We start from the raw sequence: 25,185 nt of genomic DNA, 5'->3' as shown, positions 1-25,185 counted from the left end.
AAGGACCGGTACGAGAGGCCCGCGAGCCTGGGGACTCGCTCAGGCTTACCCACAATAGGGAAACCGGTCTCCTTGATAGGGAGAAGGACTATTCTATGACCCTTAAAAAGAAAAGAGTATGTGTTCTTGGGCCCATTGTGAATTGTTTTGCGATCAAACTACTAAGGGCGACCCAAAAGAATGTGACACGAACTCATGGGAGCTACATCACACCACACCTCGTCGTGGTAATGCTCCCCCATGGAGAACCAAACTAAACAATGCTGGGTGATGGAAACCTCGTTCCCTTAAACCACGCCATCTTGTATGGTTGGAACAATTTCTCAGTTTTTAGATTCAAGGTGGATACGACACTCTCGGACACCATCTTCTTACATGCACCAGTGTCGATAATAACATCACATGCATGACCCTCACAGTTGCACCGAGTTTTAAAAATGTTGTTTCGCAACCATTTTGCAGGGGCCGACTCACGGGATGCGGTCAACACATGACGGATGGACAATAAATTCTCTACATTGCCGTCGAACTCTACGACTTTCCTCTCATCCTTGTCCTCAACCAATGACTCACTCTCACTCTCGGATGCTGACTCTACAATACCTTCGACGAGATGGGTGTTCTTGTTCACAGTGGGACACTTAGACGCGGCATGTCCTAACTCCTGACACCTAAAACAACGAATGGTCGATTCACTAGGTTTGGCTTTGGACCGGGTATTGTATGCAGGTCCCGACTGGTCAGGTTTGCCAAGGTCTGCTCTAGGCTTTGAGTCCTCCTTCCTAGGGGAGCTTGCTCTCCTGGTTGGGAAACTCGACTTAGGTTGACTGGATTGTTCGCTACAGGAGGTCCTATATTCCTGCCTTCTTTTCAGTTTTTTCTCGACATTCATGGCATAACTGCTTGCCTAATCTAATGTCTCAACTGTGATACAACTAAAATCGTCAGAAATAGCAGGACGGAGACCAGAAATGTACCTTGTGACCTGTTGACGGGCGGTTTCCTCGATCTGCACACGTAGGGACAAATGATGGAACTCTGCCGTGTACTCCGCTACAGTTCGGGTGCCTTGACGCAGGGTCATGTACTCCTTGTAAGCTCTCTCGGCGTGATCTGACGGCACGAATTTTGACTGCATTAATCTCTGCATCTCCTCCCATGACTGTACGCGCTCTAGTCCCTGTCGCTCTCTCGACCTCTGCAACTCCACCCACCATGTCTGTGCTAGGCCTCTCAGCCGAGTAGACGCTAGAGAGACACGACAGTGCTCAGCGACGGTGTGATAGTCGAAGAAGAACTACAGGACATAAGACCAGTCGAAGAACTGCTCCACATCGAATCACCCTGCAAATTTCGGTAGGTCCAGCTTCACCCCGTAAGTGGAGGGGTGCTCTGGTGCTCTCTGCTGACGAGTCTCCACCTTTCTTGCGGGATACTCGTTCCAGAAAACATCGTCGTCCCATACTGCTTCATCGCCCTCTGTGCGGTACTGTTTGCCTGGAAGCTGGTGCTGACGAACTCCTCCGATGGGTGGTCGACGCTTAGGTTGTGTCGGTCCCTGCTGATTCTGCCGCGGTCTGGCTTGCCCGCGGGTGGGGGCCATCTGCGGCTGACGTTGTTGCACCGGTATGTGAGGAGGTCCTATTAAAGGTAGATGGTTTTGTTGGGTCTCGGGCCTTAAGTGGGTAGGAACGGGGTAGTACGGGTGCGAGTTATGATAGTGGTGTTGAGTCGGGTGAGATATTGGGTTTAGAAGCAGTAAGGGGTTGGTTCGAGTTCGGGTATCGGGTTGGGTTGATATAGGACTGGGGTGATTCGCCCGACTGGATATGGATCGGGCCTAATCCTACACTATTCGTCAGACCCATATTTGGATAGGTTGGATCGGGGATCGAGTTATGGGGGTAAAAGGTTTGGTTTGAACTTGATCCACGATCCATATGATTATGGGTCTGGTTTTGACCCGGCTCAAAATCAAGCTGGAGCTCCGTCCGGGTCCGATACACATTTGGGTCAGTACAAGATCCATTTTGAGGTTCAAAGATAATGGGTTGGGTCGGATTCAGAGAGAATTGCAAACTAAATCCAACTGGGTAAGCTGGATATGGGGATGCGAGACCCGTACCCGCCACCGGGAACCCAAAGGGTGGTCCTCGGTAACCGGGTATGGACCCGATCATCGTGGGCTCTCGACCGGACCCTGAGGGGTCAGGTCTGATCCACAGGGGTTCAGTCCCCTTAGTCTGCGAGTGGGCTGCGACAGCGCTCCCGCGCACAGGCGCTGGGAAAGCCGACAAACCCACCCCAGCCTGGGTTGAGGCCGACACGTTTGCTGCCTGACCCGGCATCACGCTCGGGCCATGCAGGCCGTGCTCGGCCTGCAGCCCCTACTGCATGGGTCGTTGCTAGGCCTGCACACCCAGGTTGCCGCTGGGCATGCTTTCTTCCCCCACCCGAGTGGCATTCGCGCCATGGGTCGTCGTTGGTACCCCTTGGTGGGGCGGCACATGGCCGGTGTCCTTGTGTGGATCCCTTCCTGTATTATCAGGTAGCACGGCAGACAGAAAGGTTTGTTGGGTTGGTTTGACAGCCACAGATTCGATGGGGACGACAGCACCGTCGCCCACTCCCATGTTCATCTGCTGAGTAGACGCCGCGTGTGGCCCCGCCGGTGACTCGATCACCGCGACCCGATTCTTGACCCCATGTAGTCGCCGTGATATGCTTGTCACGTCCCGGCTGATACGCAATATGTTTTCCTGCATCTTTGTCATCATTTCCATCATCCGCAACATTGGGTCTGCGTTGCCGGCATCCTCCTGCTCGATTTCCGTCGCTGGATCGCCCTTCACCTCTGAAGCCATCTTGCTGACGAAGGAAGAGGCACTGACTCTGATACCACTTTGATGCAGTGGGAATGCTGGCTGCGTAGCACCTGTCAGCTGGATGTAATGACCTGACCCTTATGGTCGTGTGATGCGCAGAGATGGAGAAGAATGCCCACCGATAATCGGTAGGGCCTGTTTTTTTCTTTTATTGCAATAAAGAACTCAATGAACAAATAACAGTGGGCTGAATGATAAAAAAAAACAAATTGAACAAGCAATGCAAAGTGAATAAGACAATAGGTAAAGAAAGGAACTGCTGAAACGATACAGCTGTTGCCAAGAAATCAATATTCTCTGCCTCTCACGCAACCCTAGGATAGGGTTTTTAAAGGTTGTTGCTGGATCCGGGTCGCGGGTCCAGCCCTGGATCCGAGTCGCGATCCGGGTCGGCTGTTGGCTCTGAGATGTCCGAACTGGTCCACGCCTGGAGTAGGTACGCAGGGGTACGTCCCTGCGTCGCGACACCGTACCTGTGATTGGATCGGGCACATGGGTCCGATCGTCTGTCCTTTGTGGTGGATCGGGCGTCCGTGCCACGCTTGAGTCATGTGGTACGGATCCAATCGGGTCCTGCCCTGCATCAAACACCCAAACCGTTGAGCAACTTATTTGAAAAAAAATACAGCAAAAGAGGAATCTCATGAAATCTCCTGCTTTATGAGGATATATTGAATGTGGACGGGCATGTATGAGGATGTCTTCATAACCTTTCCATATCATGAGCTATAATATAATCTAAACTATGTTTCTAGTGTCCAAGTGGTATATTGGAAGGGACTGCATTTTAAAAGAAAAAGATCTATGATATATCTCTATTTTGCATGGAACTTACAGTTTCCATTGGTGAAAATCTATTCTTCTTGCTTTAAATTTTTGATGGTAAGCAATTCTTAGTTGTAAGAACTGCCCATTAAGTAGGAGAATTGATAACCAAGAAGTAAAAAGGTTGCAAAAACTTGTCACTTCATGGATAGATCTTTAGCTGAAAAGGCATGTTACTTGCTTCTTCATTGTAGCAACTACCTATTAACTGTAAATTTATCAATGATGCTGTTAAGTGTTAATGTGTTTAAATGAAGCAGACATATTTCTTTGGCTCAAGGCCATCTTGAGTTTTATTGTAGTTTCCATCTCCTTTCTAAGTTCTGATGTAGCCTGTTAGGATTCTGGTATCATATATTTCAGCATGTTTTTTGTTCTTCTGGTTGGAGGTTAAGAAAAAAAAAGCCTTTGTTTTCTTGTGATGACATTCCAAAGTCTGCTATCATCTGAGCATGCTCTGCTGATCCATTTGTAGGAATGGTAAATGAACCATGCCCTGGCAAACAATTTGGGATTAGTTCATCAAGGACCTCATTTGGAATTGGTGGGTAGTTCATGTGGCTGATCCAAGCTTTAATTCTGTGCTTATTGAGAAAATGTGGCAAGTTGAAGCTGTCTCTGGCTTGGGTCAAGATGGGATCACTTGGTAATAGGAAATTGTAAAATCATTAGGTTTTTATATTTTTCACTAGCTGAAACCTTATTGAACGAGGACAGCCATCTCTTTTTAACCTCATGTCAGGGTGTCTGCTGCAGCTCCATGTGTTTTGTTCTGTATATCCATCATTTCTCGAGTATATGAAACTTGGTTGAAGCTCATGCAATGTGACCTTAAGCTTTAATGGTGCTCAAGCCGAACTCAAGCTTCCAAACTTTCAACCAGCCAGCCCTGAATGTGTGTGTGCATATGTATGCTTGCATGTGAATTTGATTATTTTCTTTTTCTTTTTCTTTTGTTTTTTATTATGTTCCAAATTCTGGTCATCTAAATCTTTATATCCAGGTGTATGGAGCTATTTCTATGGCTTAACATTGGAAATATTTTAAGTTTTATTAGTAGAACAGTTCTAGTGAAATCACAATTTTCTAACTTGTTTTTGCAGCAAAACAAGCTAAGTTATAATATCTAATTGATATCATGGGGTTGACATCTCATTCAAATGCACACAGATTTCAGAGAGAAAGTCTTTATTGGCTAATCTTGAGTCACTCGACTGTGGGAAGCCTCTTGATGAAGCAGCATGGGATATTGTATGTTTTTTGCATTTAGAGAAGCTTTGAATTTCTTGAGAAAAGTCTTTATCTTTTTTTTTTCTTTTCCTAGGATGATGTTGCTGCATGCTTTGAGTACTATGCAGATCTTGGAGAAGCATTAGACCAAGAACAAAAGGCTCCTATTTCTCTTCCAATGCAAACTTTTAAAAGTTATATTCTTAAGGAACCAATTGGAGTGGTTGGATTAATTACCCCTTGGTATTAGTCCCTGTCCATGTATCTGTGGTTGTACTCTGTTTTCCATTTTTCTTTTCCTGTTGCTATTTCAAGTAAACTGCATGCTTTTACATGGGAGTAACTTTATTTCAATAATAAATTCTTCTAACCTTCACACAATCCAGCCTTTCTTTGTGCAGAATCTGCAGATCAATTTAGTTTGTTTTGCTTTCTTTTGGTAAATTTTAATGGGAGAATGCTTGATATTGTTGTTGAGGGTTTTTAAATAGTCATCGAAGTTTCATTTTAAACTATGACAAAAAGTAGATGTGGATGTATTGCATAGAGGTCTTGAAGAAAAATTCAATGAAAGTTTGACATTTGTTAGGGTAATAAATGTTTGTGAACTTGTTAATTATTCATCACTAATCAAGATGCTTACACTATCACAAATGCAAATACTGGGGCAACCACAAAGAGGAAGAAGAGAGAAGGGAGAGAAATAACAAGAACATCATTAGCTTGAGAATGAAGAGCAATGCTACATAAAAGGAACAACATCCTTTTTGGTTACACTACAAGACAAAAACTGTTGACCCGCTAACCTCCTACACAAATACAAAAATGTCCCTCATTAAATAATACATGTACAACATTGAGAGGGTAACACATAAATAGTAATGCATATGATACCTTAGCATATTACACTTCTCAACACTCCCCTCAAACTTGAGATGATGCTGACGGAATCATCCCAAGTTTGGAAAGAAAGGGCAAAAAGTGTGAAGGAGCCAAATTTTTGGTCAATATATCAGCAACTTGCTCCTTTGAACTCACATGATCTAATGAGATAACTCCATCTTCATAAGCCTTTATTGTAAAGTGATAATCAAACTCTATATGCTTAGTTTTCTCGTGAAATTCAGGATTTTGGCAATATGGATTGCCCTCATGTTGTCACAAGACAAGGAGGTACTTTCACAAACTTCTACTCCAAGCTCTTTAAGAAGCCATCTTATCCAAATGATTTTTGTCATAACCTATGCCATGACTTTGTATTTTGCCTCAGCAGTAGACAAAGCAACATGTTGTTGCTTCTTGACCTTCCATGATATCAAAGAACTACTAAGAAAGACGCAAAAGCCGGTAACTGAAAGACAATCCTTAGTTTATCCTCCAAAATTTGAATCACAATATGCTCTAACATTTATAGAGGATGAAGCATGAGAAGAACATGCCAAAATGCATATTGTCTCTTACTGAATTATTCTAAGCACAACTGCCAGATTAACCGAGGTGGAGTCACTCATAAATTGACTAACCACATGCATTACATATGTGATGTCAAGTCTAGTGATAGTTAAGTATATCAAACTACCCACAAGCTGCCTGTAGGACACAAGATCTTCAAGTTTCTTACCATTTGTGGCTCTCAACCTGGCATTTGCTTTTATAGGAGTATCCATTCTCCTACAATCATCTGCAAGTCTAGCCTTAATCACTAGATCTGTTGCATATATATGTTGAGACAGATAGAACCCCCTTCTTAATAATTTTGCTTCCAATCCTAGAAAATATTTCAAATATCTTAGATCTTTTATCTCAAATATGGTAGCTAGACTTTTCTTGGTGTCCACAATTTTCTGTACATCATCTCTAGTGAAGATCATATCATCAACATACAAAAGCAATATACATTTTTCATAATTAGAAGATGATACAAACAAAGCAGGGACATAACAACTTCGCTCAAAACCAAGAGACTTTACAAACCAAGCACGTGGTGCCTGTGTGAGTCTATACAAAGTTCTTCTCAACCTGCACGCATGACTCTGAGAGTCTGAATATCCTTGAGGCAACTCCATATAAACCTTCTCCAAGTCCTCATTTAAGCAAGTGTTCTTCACATCTAGCTGCCAAAGGTCCCACTGACTTATCACATCAACTTTAAGTGAAGTTCTTATAGTGGTCATATGAGCCACTTGAGAAAAGGTTTTAGCAAAGTCAATGCCAAACTGTTGGCTATAACCCTTAACTACAAGTCGTGCCTTATGTATCTCGATAGACCCATCTGCCTTGGTCTTAACTTTGTATACCACTTTCACCCTACTACATTCTTTCCAGGTGGGTGGAAGATCTACAAGGTCCCATGCATGCATTCTTTCAAGAGCACCCAACTCCTCATCCATTGTCTCTTGTCACTCCACTTTTGAAGCTGCCTTTGCATAGGAACTAGACTCGACACTAGAGTAAATTAAAGCAAGAAAAGTATGAGTTGGGGAGAAAGATTTATAGGATACAAAACGAGTAGGTGAAACACACTCTAGAGCTACGACGTACCTGATGAGGAGAAGGTGCATAGGAAGAAGACTCTTGACTTGTGTGCTCATAATCAGCTGGAAGGGGATCAGAATTAGCCTTCAAATTTCTAGTTTCCTCTGATTCTATTTGATGTCAAAAAGGAATTTTGACCACATTGTCTTGCCTTTTGGAGTAGGATAAACCAAACCTACCACCTTCCCCTTGAGTTATCTCCCTGTTAACTCCCACATTCCTTTCCACCTCCTTTGCCTCAGGAAAAGGTATTAAGAAGGAGAAATCACTAGTGTCCTAAGTCACAGGGATTCGGCCAACCAAGTGCCGCACCCGTGTCGATGCGACACGACACGAGTGCGCGTGCGGGTGTGGCACCCAGTGCAGTCAACACACCTACGGTCATTTCTGTCTATTTTTTAGACCTTAAAAAAAATACACCCGATGAAATGGGCTGTAGAGAGGAGGATTAGGGCAAATTTTTTTTGCTGTAATCCTCCCTTCCTCTCCTCCCGAAGTCGAAGCCGGCGACGACCTCTCCGCCGGACCCTGACGCCACTGCCGACCTCTCCGTCGGACATCTCCTCCTCAGGTACTCTCTCTCACTCGCTCTGTCTCTCTTCTCTCCGTCTCACTCTCAATATCTCTGTCTCTCTCACTATCGCTCTCTCACTTGCTCTCTACATCCCTCTTCTCCCTCTGTCTCTGTCTCTCGCTCAATCTTTATCTCTTCTTTCACTCTCAATCTCTCTGTCTCTCGCAGCCGGCCTGGGGAGAAGGTGCTGACCCCTTCGTTCCAGCTTGGGTCTCACCGTGGGGGCAAGGGGTAAGCCCACAGAGTTTTAAGGACAACAACTATAAGTACGGCATGACGAGGTCTTTGATCCTGAGAGTGGTTTCTTCTTATAAGTAAAAAAAAACTCCACGAGAGAAACCTGAGAGTGGTAGTTCCTTAGTGCAGACTTTTCTTCTTTTTTAAATGTCAGAGAGAAACCTTCGATTTGTTGAGTTGCTAAAAGGTGCAACATTGACCGTGCCCTGTTTTTGTGCTCAAACTCCACGAGTACTCCCCCTGTCTATTGGGAAGTTCCTTAAGATAATTCAGTGACCAAAATCTTGCTCTATTTGCATAGGCACATACGGTCACATATGTTGTGAGCACTTGGAGGAAAATAGAGCAAAAATAAATCCTACCTTCTTCCTAGCATTGGAATTACAAGGAAAATTAAAGAACCTATTAAAGATTTTTAACTTAATAGTAAGCACTCATTGGATGCCATTCATCAAGGTGAATAGTTATCATACTTGGGAGTATGCACGTCAATGGTTCGGATTTGGGTCAGATATCCAAACCTGAATCTGTGTACTCAGATTTGATAAAGTGAGGAGCATCCAATTAGCAATTAGATTTGAATTCATGTTGAACAGTTGAAGCTTCACGCTTGAATTTAAAACCAATAGACTCTTGATTATGTATAGAAGTGTATCCAATTAGCTATTTATGCTACTAAGATGTGGATTCTACACTGCTATTTTTATAATCTACTCTCAGGATCATTATATCTTTTATAATTCCATGCTTAGGAGTGTTCACTTTGCATTAATGATTATCATTAATGTTATTATTATATATTTTTCTCGTACCTTTCGGTATTTATTTATACGTACTATTACTATATTTTTTAGAACTTATTGTATATGTTATTGACCTTGCACTCAATATTTTAAATCTTGATTGTGTGCATAATTGATTTTAATATAATTTGTTTTGTGTTTTCAAGACAAAAATGATAGATAAAGGGAAATGACTTGTGTCATCCTCATCCCTACATGTGAGTTCTGCTGCTAGTGTTGCTGATAGTTGTAGTGAGAGTGATGATGTGGAGTCAGTGTGGGTACATGTAGATAAGCTTGCAAAAACTGGAAGAGGAGGTGGTGGAAGCAAGTGATTTTGATGCAAGCTCTGTGAAAGAGATTTTGTTTGGTCTTACACAAGAATTAAGGCTCATTTGTTGAAGATACCAGGACATGACATTTCAAGATTCAAAAGAGTTGATGAGGCAATGCAAAAACAATACAAGAAGAATAGGAAAAGCGGAAGACAATGAGTGATTCTTGTGCAATTAGTGTAATTTTTAAGCCACCAAGAACAACAACAACAACAACTACACCTTCATCCCAAAACAATTGGGGTCGGCGATATGAACCAACAAAGAAAATCATTATGGGTCTTCCACATGAATCCTTCTCCTCCATTCATTTTTATCCAATGCCATGTCCTCGGTAAGCCACCAAGAAGATGCTAAAAAAAAGAAAAGTGGATGTAGGAGGTAAAGGAAGAGGAACGATACAAACATCATTCAATACATATGGAAGGGATGGGATGGATAAAAAAGTAGCGATGTATTTTTTATTCTAGTTCACTCCCATTTAATGCAGCTAGAAATCCTTATTGGAAGGATTTAGTTACTTCTTTGGCAAATTGTAATTTGAGTGGCTACGTACCTCCAAGCTCAGAAAAACTACGAACTACACTTCTTGCAGAAGAGAGGGCAAATGTTGAGAGATTGCTAGAGACTAAAAAATATTCATAGGAGCAAAATGGAGTTTTCATTGTTTTTCATGGGTGGATAGATATTCAAAGGCGTGTACTAATCAATTTTATTGCTTCTTCACTTAGTGACCCACTATTCTTGAAAGTAGTTGATGCATCTGGAGAATATAAAAATACAGAGTATTTGAAGGGGTTGTTTATAAAAGTAATAAAAGAAGTGAGTGATCAGAAAGTAGTACAAATTATTACAGACAACGCTCCAGTTTGTAAAAGTGCAGCATTGAGTTTGAAGAGTGAGTATCCTCATATTTTTTAGACTCCCTGTGTAGCACACAACTTGAATTTGGCCCTCAAGAGCATCTACAACCCCAAAGAAGAAGAAAATTTACCAGCATATGCTCTATGTTCATGGATTGAAGAATTAAAAAAAAATGTCAAAAGCATTAGTAATTTTGTTGTCAACCATCATTATGCTAATGCTATATTTAATAGGCATTTTGACCTGAAATTGTTGAAGGTCGTTGAAACACGTTTTGCGTCCATCATTGTGATGGTGAAGAGGATTAAAGAAGTGAATAATGCTTTGGTTAGTATGTTGACTGATGATAATTGTACATTCTATCATGCTGATGATGATGTCAAGGCTCAAGAAATTAAGAAATTTATTGTTGATGATGAGTTTTGGGATAGAGTCGTATATTTCCTTCAATTTATGCAACCTATTTGGGAAATGTTGAGAGAAGTTGATAAGGATGAGTCCATGCTTCACAAAGTTTATAAAATATGGGATAATATGATTGAAAAAATACAAGTTGTAGTTTTCAAGCATGAAGAAAAAAATTCTGCATTTGATGATTCAGAATTTTTTAACCATATTCATTCAGTTTTAGTCAGAAGATGGGATAAGAGCAACACTTTGCATTGCATGACACATTATCTTAATCCAAAATATTATGCAAAAAAGTGGCAGAAAGGTGATATTGGTCGTGTCCCTCCAAATTTAGACCCAGAGCTATTAAGGCATAGAAATATGTGTATGACAAGACTTTATCCAGAATCACATATTTTAAATCAAATCACACAAGAGTTTGGAAAATTTGCATCTTCAAGATTATATAGACAGACATTACTCACGAGAGAGGAGGATAATATAGATCCTATTACATGGTGGTCAACATTTGGATCAGAAACACCTCTTCTCCAACGTCTTGCATTGAGATTGCTATTTCAGCCTACTAGTTCATCCTGTTGTGAAAGAAATTGGATCACATATTCTCAAATCGACAACATGAAGAGAAACAAACTCACCAGAAAGCATGCAGAGGATTTAATATATGTTCATTCAAATCTTCGACTAATTTCGTGAACCAATGATGAATACATGTACTAATTTGCTCTCTTAGTGATTTGACTATTTCTTAGTTTTTTCATTTAAATATACTTGTATTTAACATTTTCAAATTGGGTTTGTAATGCAGACAATGATCATCCACATTTTGGGATGTAAACCTAGAAGAGTGTAACTTAGAGGGAGAACATGATTTCAACATTACAAACATGGATTTATCTGAGCCCAGTCTTCCTTCTTATGATGTATTTAATGATGAAGAAGAAAATTATTAGGATCCATTACCTTATCGTCATATACGTTGTGTAGGATATATTTTTGGTATGTAATTATGCATTTTTTGCTTCTTTTGTTAGTATACTATATAATTTATTTCTTTTTTGCTTTACTTATTTGATTGCTTTTATAATTGTGATGTTGGTTTTTATGATGTAGAATAAAATTGTAAATTGTTAATTTGATTTATTGCATGCATGATGCTGAATTGATTCGATGATAATTGTGATAATTGTTTTTTATTTCATTAGTGTTACTGTTGTTAATTCTTAAAACTTAAAAATTATATATATATATATATATATATATATATAATTTTTTATATTTTTGCTGCACCCCCACACCCAAGTTTTTTGAAAGTGCCGCAACCCCGCGCCCACACCCATGTGACATAGCTAGTGTCCCTTTCTTTAGGTTCAAGTTTACTAAAATAAGGTGCATCTCATGAAATACCACATGCCTAGAGATCCATAGCTAGTGTCCCTTTCTTCTCCACTCGATCATAACACATCCTTTTTGCCCATGAGAGAATCCCAAGAAGCAACAATTTATAGAGCATGGTGAAAACTTATCTCTATATCTACTAGGCAACAAAACAAAGCAAGTACACCCAAAGGCTTTTATCATGCTATAATTAGGCACAAATGTATATAACTTTTGAAATTGAAATATACCTTTAAGAACACTTGATATCATATGATTAATCTAATATATCACCATACAAACTGCATCTGCCTAATACTCTTTAGGTACATTCCCATAAAAAAGTAGTGCTCTAGAGGTCTCTAAAATATGTTTGTTCTTTCTCTCTATTACGCCATTTTGCTCTGGAGTATAAGGACAAGACTTCTAATGTTCAATTCCTTTGCCTTGTAAAAAACTTTCAAACATATCACTAATATACTCTCCACTAGAGTCAATGTGAATAGTTTTAATTACAAGAGAGAGTTGATTTCCAATCATCACATAAAATTTCTTGAAAATGTCAAACAATTCATTTTTATTTTTCATGAAGTAAACCCAAGTAAATCTAGTACAATCGTCTATAAAGGTAATAAAATATGATGAACCACCCTTAGACAATATAGGGAATCAGTCTATAAAGGTAATAAAATATGATGAACCACCCTTAGACAATACAGGAGATGATCCCCATACATCGGAATGCACAAGATCAAATGGATTATTTGATTCTCTCTCTCTCTCTCTCAAACCAAATGGCAAAGCATGAGGCTTTGCCAATCTACAACTTTCACAATTCTGAACATGATCAAACAACAAACTTTTGAATCTTTTAAACATCCTGAAGTAATTAAGTATTGCAACCTAAAGTTGAAAATATGTTTCATTCTCTGGTGTTACAAAAAGGACTCATTTAAACTACTTGCTCCTAAAACAACTTCACATATCCTTTGTTTTCTCTTGTCCAACCAATCTAGATAGTACATGTCACCCTTCCTATGGCCAAATCCAATCCTTGTCCTTGATAGTTGATCCTGCATAACACATTCAACAAGAAAAAGGTAACATCACAATTAAATTTGGTTATTTAACCAACAAAAATGAGATTCATGGCTAAGGATGGAACATGGTAAACTTAAGAGACATTAAGTTTGCTTCCAAAAAAAGTAGAAGAGACAATGCCAACTTTAGAAATTATCATAGAAAACCTGTCAGCACTGCAAAATACACCACTGCAAGGACGACATTTACTAAAGTTGGAGTTGTTGAATCTACCGCACTACCAAGAATATTTGCAACCAAGAGAACTACCAAAAAAAGTAGAAGACAATGCCAACGTTAGAATCTACCGCACTACCAAAATACACCACTGCAAGTAGAAGAGAACTACCAAGAATATTTGCATAAGCAGTACCAGAGGAAGAAGGGCCAGAGATAGAAGGGGCTGTGACAAACTGCATAAGAAGCTGGAGTTGTTGAATCTACCGCACCTCGCACCTGCTCCAATTACTGCTGCAACGTACTACTCATAAGCTCAGTAGGACTCTGCATAGAAGACACTCCAGTTTGAGGACCAATGTTGCTCACATATGATGATTCAGTTTTAGTTTTGAAGTTCGCTTCCTTGGTAGAAATAACCACTACTACACCTTTCTTCTTCTTGAGCACAAGGCAGGAATTCTTCATGTGCCTAAAGCTTTTGCAATATGGCACTAGATGGAGCTCATGTCTCCATGACCTCCACTAGATCGATCTCCACCTCTACTCCCAAACTGGCGAGTCACAGCAAACACCCTCTCTGATGGGGTCTGATTACTGAGAGCCTTAAGCTTAGTCTCTTCTGCAAGAAGCTCAGCCGGTTTGGACCAATGCGAGAAGGACCAATGTAGGATATTGTTGCAAACACTATCAAATTCAGGACGTAGGACCATGAGAAAATCTATCACCTGCTTCTGGTCCTTGGCCTCTATATCCCGATTCTTACATTCCATACATTCACTACATCTATCACACTTTGAAATGGTCATCATAGAGGTTAAGGCATCTGTTGCCTGCTGAAAATGAGCATAAAAGTCCTAAATAAACTCATTTTCTTACTTCAAGGACTTCAACTCCTGCTCTGATTGGTATCTCTTTGCCCAATTAGATTGTTCATAGACTTGCTTCAAAAATGTCCATGTATCCTTGTTATTTTCGTATTTTATAATATTCGCTGAAATATTATGCTCTACAAAGCCCAAAAACCACAACTTCACTTTGGCATTGTCTCTCTCTAAATCTACAATATTTGTCTTGTAGTTGTCATCTCTTTGCTTGGGCTTGGCTTTAGTGTCATTCAAGAACTCAATATATCCATACCCTTAATAAGGATTCACATAAACTCCTCCCAACATGAGAAATTAGTCCCGTCGAATTTAACGGGGATAATCTGAATATTCTCCTTCTTGTCCGTCATCATACCAACAACCCTCAACTACAATATTCCTGCACAAAGACAAGAAAGTAGCCCCAGGACCACTAAGATAGGCTGAACTAGGGGTGTCAACGGGTCGGTTTTGGTTTGAACCCAGGTGGAACCAGACCCGGCCCCGATTTTCGGGTATGATATCGGGTCCGGACCCAAGTCTAATCGGACCCACCATAAGAGAAACCATACCCAGACCCGCTAAGAACTACATGAATCAAACCTGGCTCATACACAGTAAAACAATATTTTTTTTATCATTTTTACATTAAAAAATTGCAGGTCTTAATCGGAACTCGGGTCGGGCCCGGGTCTGGTATAAAATTTCACAAACTATACCCATGTCCATGTATTAATCGGACCTTCGGGTCCAGGCCCAGGTCTTCTTATTTATCATCATACCTGGACCCTATAAGGTTTGGTTCGGATCGGGTCCGGGTAAACCCGACCCATTGACACCCCTAGGCTGAACCAAGCACTTCTATATGAAGAAGACCACACCTACTACCAAGTTCCACCCACTCGCAGTCACCCAATTCCATATACCAATCAACTGAGCCAAACACTATAAACAAAAACTTCACCAACAGAAAGATTTCACACCAAACTGCACGATATGTCTTCGTATCAAACAATAACAGATATGACAGTAATGGAGCCACTATATCTGTCAATTAGGCTAGAAAATTCCAAAACTCATTTACTGCCATATATTGGAACCTAAATGCTTCAACAAAACACCTCAAAACTCAAGAATAATGCTCCAAAATTGATACTAATCAACAACACAGGTAAAAACAACTAGAACACAACCAAACCCAAACAAAGAAACCTGACTATTCAAGCGGAATCGGTAGTTCTCGCAAATCTGGTCACAATTACCACAATATTCAGAAAAACAGAGAAAAATCCAAAACTCCTCCTATTGCCACGATTTTTTATTCATAAACTTTCTAAAATCATAATCTAGCAACCCCCTACCTCAGAGGCACAAACCCTCTGCTACCCCTACTGATGTCAGCACCAAGGCATGCAAAACGAGGTGCAGAAGTCCAGACCAGAATGAAGCTTTCCTTTCTCAATCCACCTTCTGAGAACTCTGATTTTGCTTTGTGTATGGCTCTGATACCATATCACAAATGCAAATATTAGGGCAACCACAGAGAAAGAAGAGAGAAGGGAGAGGAATAACAAGAACTTTATTAACTTGAGAATGAAAAGTAGTGCTACGTAAAAGGAACGGCCTTCTTTTTTGTTACACTACAACACAAAAGCTGTTGACCCTCTAACCTCTTACACAAATACAAAAAATGCCCCTCATTAAATTAATACATGTACAACATTGAGAGGGTAGCACATACAAATAGTAATACACATGATACATTAGCATATTACACTTCTCAACATACACCATCCATTGGATATGTTTACTGTACTAGCTAAAAGAATGTTAAAATCTATACCTTTGTACGGGTTGAATAAATTGGGAATTTTGGTGTGAGAACAGCACTTCCATAACTTTTCCATGATATGATAGTGTTTCCTCATTACAGGTTAGCATCTTCCCAGAATTAAGTTCATTGTAATATCTTTCCCTATGCATGGAGGACAACTAAAAGAGCTTAATGCCCCTTTTCAAAGAAAAGTGACCAAAAAGGAGAGAGAGAGAGAGAGAGAGAGAGAGAGAGAGAGAGAGAGAGATTTCCTAATCATTTTAACTGCTAGTATTACACATGCATTAAATATAGAAGTCTTGAGTCTTGTGGATTGATGGGTGCTACTACTGTGTTCATGTTATTTACTTGGAGGAGGATCATCATATTGTTGATGGTTTTCTTTAGTCTATTTTATTCCTCTTCTTGAAAGTGATGTTTGGATTTTTAGCTTTCATATTTCATTGGCTTTATTGCTATTAAATGCATAGAAAATGTGCTGTTTGTATGAAAATCCAAACTGGATCAGCCCTGAGCTTTTCAAGATTAAGCTTATGGTCTAATTCCATTTTTTTCAGCCATTGTTTGTTCTTGAATCTGATATAATCATTAGGCTCTTTGCAGTTTATATTCTTTGGATTTCTTATTTGCATCGATTGAGTCTATTATTTGCATAATTTAATGATCAAGTTGATATTTGTTGGTCAGTGGTTTTACACAACTATGGATTTCTTAAACATGTGCATCCTGAGAAGAATTATAAGTTACTTTTGTGTATTATAGGAACTATCCTTTGCTAATGGCCACGTGGAAGGTTGCCCCAGCCCTTGCAGCTGGATGCACAGCTGTACTGAAGCCTTCAGAGTTGGCATCTGTGTAAGAATTGCCAGTTCAATGACTTCAATGACTAGATATAGCTTCTGTCTTCTACTCTTCTTATATTACATCCGTGCAGGACTTGTTTGGAGTTGGCTGATATATGTAGAGAAGTTGAGCTTCCCCCTGGCGTTTTAAACATTGTGACTGGTTTAGGCCCAGAAGCTGGTGCTCCATTAGCATCTCATCCTCAAGTAGACAAGGTTTGGCATTTAAGGTTCTATGCTTCAGTGCCCCACTGCCCCTACTTTCATTGATTTAGGGCTATACCTTTCTGAAGAATCAAAATTAATTTCCTTTCCCGTTTCTCAATACTGTGCTTATTTTTTCATGGTTGCATGTAAGATTGCCTTCACCGGTAGTACTGCAACTGGAACGACAATCATGACTGCTGCAGCTCAAATGGTCAAGGTATTCATGTGCATGAATATGTATGCATAGAATAGGAAATAAGAACAAAATATGCCTAAATATAAAAGTTTTTTGTATAACAGCTGAGTCTGTTACTGATTATTAACATCATGTGGAAATAATGTGTTGATAGCACGTCATTTTCAAAATAATGCTAGTTGTGATTGTTATGGCTTCAATGACTTCTGGGTCTATGTTATTGACCTTGTAAAACAAAGATCCTTTTGAGCTGAACAACTGTAGCAAATTAAAAGTTGTGAATTTCATCCATTCTGAATTTCATTGAAAGAGTTTTACAAAAGTTCAATGATCAGATCTGCCTATCAGGGGCCCTGTATACTTCAAGTAACAAAAAATCACATGGTTGCTGCAATGCTCAGTCTTCATAAAGAAATTCTCATTAGAAGAATAAAAATGTAGAAATGCATATCTAAGACAATCTCCTTATGCACAAGGAGAGGGTTCTAGTGCTGTTATATTAAATTGACTTTCATAAACCTATTAGCTAATCTGAGATAGTTAATCTCATAAGTGAACAATTTGTCTTCAATACCACTGCCAGGTCCTTGTTCAATTGTTATCTTTTTCAGATTCTATGCTTGACAATATAGTTTTGATGATTTTCACTTATAATTTAGTATATAAATTATTTTTTTCGTGGTTCTTTCTCTAATATTTTTTCCCTTATATTTTTTGTATCTTCACTTACATATGTGCCACATTTCAGAAGATGATTGCTTATATGGCATACTTTTTCATGGCATCTGTGTTTTCTGTGTTTCTATCATTATGTTTACTGTTATATCTCATGCTATGGATGTTCTATGATCTTGCAGCCAGTTTCACTGGAACTTGGTGGCAAAAGCCCAATTATCGTGTTCGAGGGAGTTGATATTGAAAAAGGTTAATATCTAAGTGATAGGGCAGTTTCTGTTTGCTTTTTCTATGTAAAAGAAATGCTTTATTAGATGCATATATTTACTTTTGCTCAAAGTTATGACTGCTGTCATCTCTTCATTAAGATAAAATAACCTATGACTTGTCAAACTCTTTGTACTTCTTCATGGAGTTGATCTTAATGTATTTTGGCTCTCTTTATTTTGCTAATTAGCTGCTGAGTGGACTATGTTTGGCGTATTTTGGACAAATGGCCAAATCTGCAGTGCAACATCTCGTCTTCTTGTTCAGGTAACTATAAGAAGTGCAACTATTTTGACAATCAGCTATACATTGTTTATTGCTTTAAAAAAAAAACTAACATTGTTTGTTGAAGTATTACTTATTTCTTGGTACATATTCAACACGTATTTCATTTCGGGATGCCTAAGTCTGTTTAAGTTTATGCAAATGAAAAATTTAAGTTTCTGGTAATTTCTAAACTTCTGCATATAATACCACAAACTTTTGATTATTGAGAAACTCTTTACATGGTGGATAGCATTTTGATAGATTCATCGACCAATAGGAAAAGTGTTCTCTTAACACTGGTTAAACTCCAGATTGATTATTGGCAGAGAAAGTGAGATGGGTCGGAACATCTGTACTTCTAGCCTGATCTCATCTTTTAGACTTCCTACAAACTTCATAAATGTTTCACTCAAGGTGCAAAGAGGCAAATGACCATCTTTTGATGTTCATGGGTCTCATTATAATTAAAAAGTTGATCCTTTTGTTAGAGTCAACCTGAAGGATTGATGCCATCAAAGCGAGGAAATCCAATCATATTGATCAGGTTTGAATTCCACTTCCACTGCAAGATGGTCGATTACCAAGGTACCTATATACCAGCTTATTCTCAATGCTATCGCCCATCTTTGATTGCCTCTTTTATCCAAATCTCATATTTGGTGTCCAAATCTGTTATCTTTTGTAATAATTCATTCTGAACTTGCCTTTTTGGCACGGAGTCCTCTTGAATGTTTGCTAATACCCATCCCTGTTCGTCAGTTGTTTCCTCCAATTGATTAACCATCTCATCAAGTTTAGATAGCCTGGTGCCTTCATCATACAAGAACCGCTTGGCTCTGATACCAATCTGTTATGTATTTCTTCTTGCAATCTTTTTGAACGAAAAGGGTTACTTGAGGGACGCCTCCTTCTAATGGAAACTTTACTTTTTGGAATACATCTCTGTCATTCCTTCAGAACAGCCGGTTTTAAATACAGTTTATACAAAAGACCAAAAACAACTTAACTGACACCCACTACACACCCACGTACCATCATTCAAGATGACAACCTCTCTAACATGGACTTGGGGCACCAAAAATACCTCATGGCGCCATAACACAGAATACCCCTGACACAATGACACATAAAACCCTAATTGTGTATGGATTTCTTGCAATGAGAACACCTATTTGGATGTTCTCAAAACCTCTTTAAAGTAGTTTCATGATGTTTTTATTGCAGCTGTGGAGTATGGAACACGTTGCTATCCTTTTTGAAAAAGTGTGTTAAATGCTTAGCATGTGTTTTTCCAGTGCATACTTATAAACTTGTAAGGATCCAATTGGATTGGTATGGCTGAATCTGAGTCTGAATATGATCTAATTTCATAGTGTGATACTGAATCTGACCAGATTAATATTTGGATGCCTAATTTTCTACAAAACCTGATCAAACGGATTTAGGTTGGTCAGATATCTGAAATAAACCTGTATCATTTGTATCCCTGGTCCTAGAGTGCAGTTTTCTTGCTATTTGAAATGCATTTATTGTCATACTTTCAGAATATTCACTTTCTAGTTCATCTTTGTGGTTTCTTGCTTTTTCTTCATCATGAAACATGATACTTATTTTTTATGATCGCACAATAGTTATTCATATTAGAATGCCAAATTTTTTTCGTGGTCTTCATTTTAATATAATTTATTATATATGCCTATGATATCTATGCAGGAGAGCATTGCGGAGGAGTTTGTTGAGAAACTTGTTAATTGGACCAAAAGCATCAAGATTTCAGATCCCCTTGAGGAAGGCTGTAGGCTTGGTCCTATTGTGAGCGAGGGACAGGTATTGGGATATTTCTTGTGACATATTTTGCATAAAATGTGTCTTCTTCATCCCTGAATTTTGTTGAGAGCAGATGCTTATGTGAGTTTGTGGCTAGTCCAACTTCTGTTTGTATGTTGTTGCACTTATATGTCTCCATCTTCCATGCATGTCTGTAAAGAAAATGACCTCTATTTAGAGACATGAAGATTTTTGTTGACTGAATTAATTTTGACTATATCACGTGATTCTGTTTTTAATGAGAATGGATCTTTTTGTTAATCATAACTTAGCAATGCAAATGTTGTCAGAAACCAATTTAGAACAGCTATTAATATTTCACTGTAGATTTGGCAGCTGGAATAGGTCAGATCTGAGCTGGATCCAATCTTAAATCCAACACACAAGGTATCACAGTTCAGATCCATTTGTGGATCCTATAGGATCTGACCCGATTAATTAGAAAGTGATCTGAGTTATCAAACAAATCCTGTTTTTGAGTCGGATCCAGGTTGGTGGTCCTACTGAATTTTCATCCCTACCATAGGCTTGTGTACCCTCCATTTAATCTTATGCATAAACATATATCATATGTGATCCATTTATTAAGGTTCAATGGTTCCATTAGAGATGTCAACGTTTTTCTAGTTTTCTTGCAATCTCCTTTCAAGAAGTTAGTTTCCCGTCTCAATTAGTATGTTATTGGTAGCAGTTAAACGTGCCTGATTACCATGGGTTCATGTAAGACTTGTAATGAAATGACACGGAACCCAAGACATTCCAAATCGTATACAAACTCATACAAGTTTTGTGAATAAATGATTTCATTTACAATGAACAATAAAATACATAAAAACCTCACTACAAAATGCACTCAAGAACACTAAAAAATATCTAAAACTACCCATCATTCTCTCACATTACAAAGGCACCCCCCCCCATATTTATAGAGAAAAGTAGAGGAGAGGAAGAGAAGTGGCATAGAGAGGGGAAGTCCTCTCTCATTAAAGAATGTGAGAGAGCTCCGATCGGCTAGAATTCTAGCCATTGGGAGCTAGTCAAACTAGCTTTGACTTGACTCCCATATATATTATATATATTATTATACATAGCCCTCGATTTATGTGTTATTTATCCATTCCTACTTTTTTTATGCTAATGTTGGTGACTTGGATAACTCTTATATATATTATTATAATATATACATAATATATATTAAATAATATATATATATATATATATTCTTATGTTACATTAATCTTAACACTCCTCTCAAACTTAAAGTGTCTTACTGTAAGTTTGAAATTACAAAAGAAGAAACCCATTACACAAAATGTCTTCGTAAACTTCATCAAATTCTTCCATTTGGTGCCTTTTCAAGGGGTGCTCAATCATATACTCTATTACATAAAGGGTCTTCAATATTATCAATTCTTGATATTCTCAAAATGTCTTTAAAACCATCCACGCTGCCAATATTTGGAGAACCTGTAAAGAGAACAAAACAAGAGCAATATAACAAGAAATAACTACACTTATTTTTATATATATATATATATATATATATATATATATATATATATATATTACGAAGAGAGGATGACCAAGCACACAAACATAAGATATGTACAAAATAAGTCAATTTAATATTTTTCAAAATTATTTGAAGTAAGAATTGATTTTGAATAATTATTAACTACAAACATTATAGTCATTGACAAACTTGACCATAATAGAATAATAGTAAGAGACATGTAAACAATGATAAAGTTATTTTATGAAAATCATGCACATATATATATCTATCTATCACAAAAGACATTAATGTATAACATTCATAGATTTTCATCATTATTAATACTATGAAGAAATAACTTAATAACAAGTCATTTTTATACAACGAAAAATATAAATAGGCATGGATCAATTAGAAGCAATATTTAAACCAACTAATGCATGTATGAATGAACCATGCAATAATTTAGAACCAATGAAGAAGTCACATATGGACCAATAACAATAAACAATCTTTTAAGAACACATGCTTGGAAATAAGCGAAAGAAAAAAAAAGGGATCCCAATGAGGATCCATACAAATAAATAGGAATGCTCAAGCACCAGTTTTGCCAAAAAATAATACAAAGTGAGATCAATCTCAAGAGCAATCAAATGCACACAATAGCCACTATAGGCATACACATAAGAGATTTCGTTAATGAAATGCTTAGAAAAATATGTAATGAAATATGCAGAATTACAAAAATAAAGTGCAAAAGCACATATAAGTACAAGAGTGGACAATTTAAAGGCACGAAGGCATAATATAAACACAAAAGTGCAAAAGCACAAGTCCACTATGGGACAACACAAAGAGCTAATGGAGGGCAACAGAAACAAATAAAAATATATTCTTTAATAAATATATGTTTGAAAAAACATAAACTTATACAAATTATGCAGGACAATTAATCATGTAATAACTCATGCAACTAAAGCATAATGCAAAATCCATAAAAATATTTCAACAACTATTTCTCATAAGAGAGCAAATGAGTTTAGGAAAAATTATAAAGAGATTTTAAAAATCTCATACATCATAATGAATGTATTTTGCAAATTAAAATACTAGTTTAACCACTACAAGCAATCAACTTTTAGGCCTCCAAATCTCAAACATCAAGTGTATCAGCGACTAGAACAAGAACATAAACATCATGCCACTAAATGGCCAAAGACACACGAAGGTGTGTATAAACATCTTTTGTCTACATATAATGACACTTAAAAATAAGTGTATTAGCGACTAGAACAAGAACATAATGCCAACGAATGGCTAAAATCACACACGAAGGTGTGACTAAGCATATCTTGTCTACATACAATGGCACTAAAAAATCAAGTGCATCAGTGATTAGATCAAAAGTACAATGCCAACAATGGGCTAAAATTACACACGAAGGTGCGTATAAACATTTCTTATCTATATATAATAACACTAAAAAATCAAATGTATCAATGACTAGATCAAGAGTATAATGTTAACAATGGGTTAAAATCACAAACGAATGTGTGAATAAATATTTTTTGTCTACATATAATGACACTTAGATAAGAGGCACAATAGGAGAAAAAGTAAGGGAGCTTGTAATGGAAAACAAACTAATGCTATCAATAAGAATAAATTTTTTAACAATCTTTCAAAACACCATGATTTCATAAATAGATAGTCATCACAGATAAATAGAGTTACAATCATCCATAATAACAATGGCCATACAACAAATGAGTGATACAACACACTCAAATCTGAAAATTAAACAACGGCCAGTTAGAGCCAAACCATAAGTTGATAATCTAAACTGACATAAAACGAGGTGCACACAACTCATCCCAACATCTCTGAATAAAAAACAACAAGGCAAAGAGAAATGATGCATCGTATAAAATTCTGTGATGGCCACAATAAATGTCATAAGTAGGCAATAAATACTAATGAAAATCATTTTCCAAATAGGTGATTTCATAAAAGGAACTGATTTGAAAAGACAAAGTTTCAAATCAAAAATCCAATAAAGAAGATGAAATCTTAGAATGAATGTAATGCAATCGTATGCCCAACAATATGTCCCATGACAATTTTTACAATCTTTATTAAGCAAATAAGAATCATGCTTAATAAAAGATATTCTTCAAAAATGAATTCATAAATCCACCAATCAAGAAATAAGTGTACTAAGACATATCACATACAAAGGATCCAATGATTCTCAAAGAGAAGACAAGAACAATATATATGATCTAGAAAGAAGCCATTTAGATTTAAATCATAAGTCTACTATGAGGCAATACTGACATGTAACATTAATAGAGATTCTCGAAGAACTATTTATAAACCCAAAAGCATACATAATTATTATTAATCATGAATACTCAAAGCAATAAGATAATCTAATAACTTATAGCCACATAGGCTATACAAAAGCTATAATCAAGGATCTGCTTTAAGCCCTTTCCTATTTGCGATAGTGATGGATGAGCTTACGAGATCAATTCAAGAAAATGTACCGTGGTGTATGTTGTTTGCTGATGATATTGTTTTGATTGATGAGTCTAGAGCTGGGGTTAATGCTAAGTTAGAATTATGGAGACAGACATTGGAAGCTAGAGGTTTTAAGTTGAGTAAGAGTAAGACTGAATATATGGAATGTCGGTTTAGTAAGCAACGAAGTAGTGATGGGAGTGTAGTGAAGCTTGGTCAGCAAGATATACCGGTGAATGATTATTTCAAATATTTGGGATCCATCATTCAAAAGTATGGAGAAATTGATGGAGATGTAAATCATAGGATAAAGGTTGGGTGGATGAAATGGAAAAGTGCTACTGGAGTGCTGTGCGATCGTAGAATGCCATTGCGGTTGAAGGGAAAGTTTTATAGGACGACTATTAGACCCGCTTTACTATATGGTACGGAATGTTGGGCTGCCAAGAGACATCATATTCAAAAAATGAGTGTAGCTGAGATGCGGATGCTTAGATGGATGTGTGGAAATACAATAAAAGATAAGATTCGGAACGAAGAGATACGTAAGAAGGTAGGTGTTGCACCCATTGAAAATAAGATGCGAGAGAATCGTTTACGGTGGTTTGGACATATTCGGCGAAGGCCTAATGATGCTCCAGTTAGAAGGTTGGAGAAATGGGAAAATATATTAGTTAAAAGAGGTCGGGGTAGGCCTAGGAAGACTTGGATGGAGATGATAGGAAAGGATATGAATGCTTTGAACCTCACCGAGGACATGGCGTTGCATAGAAATGATTGGAGGAAAAGGATTCATGTGGAAGACCCAAAATGAATTTCTTTTTTGGTTCATATCGCTGACCCCAATTGTTTTGGGATGAAGGCGTAGTTGTTG

The 25,185-nt window shown here is 38.0% G+C and overlaps 1 protein-coding gene across 2 annotated transcripts in view; it reads left to right on the top strand.

Annotated features, from left to right (window-relative positions):
- The window catches only part of LOC149812838 (aminoaldehyde dehydrogenase 2, peroxisomal-like), a 38,313-nt gene that overhangs the window by 5,501 nt on the left and 7,627 nt on the right, over positions 1-25,185 (top strand). Inside the window, exons 3-10 of one of the 2 annotated variants that reach the window (XM_089992161.1) lie at positions 4,881-4,961; positions 5,035-5,183; positions 16,775-16,867; positions 16,947-17,070; positions 17,213-17,278; positions 18,115-18,181; positions 18,390-18,466; positions 20,180-20,293. In XM_089992161.1, coding sequence (XP_089848287.1) covers positions 4,881-4,961; positions 5,035-5,183; positions 16,775-16,867; positions 16,947-17,070; positions 17,213-17,278; positions 18,115-18,181; positions 18,390-18,466; positions 20,180-20,293 — 771 coding nt within the window. Of the gene's footprint in view, positions 1-4,880; positions 4,962-5,034; positions 5,184-16,774; positions 16,868-16,946; positions 17,071-17,212; positions 17,279-18,114; positions 18,182-18,389; positions 18,467-20,179; positions 20,294-25,185 lie in introns of those variants that run through there. The other variant, XM_089992162.1, reaches the window with a different exon arrangement.

Source organism: Nuphar pumila, chromosome 16 (genome assembly GCF_984573655.1).
Source record: "Nuphar pumila chromosome 16, dmNupPumi1.hap1.1, whole genome shotgun sequence".
Lineage (NCBI taxonomy): Eukaryota > Viridiplantae > Streptophyta > Magnoliopsida > Nymphaeales > Nymphaeaceae > Nuphar > Nuphar pumila.
This window is presented reverse-complemented; position numbering and strand designations above follow the sequence as displayed.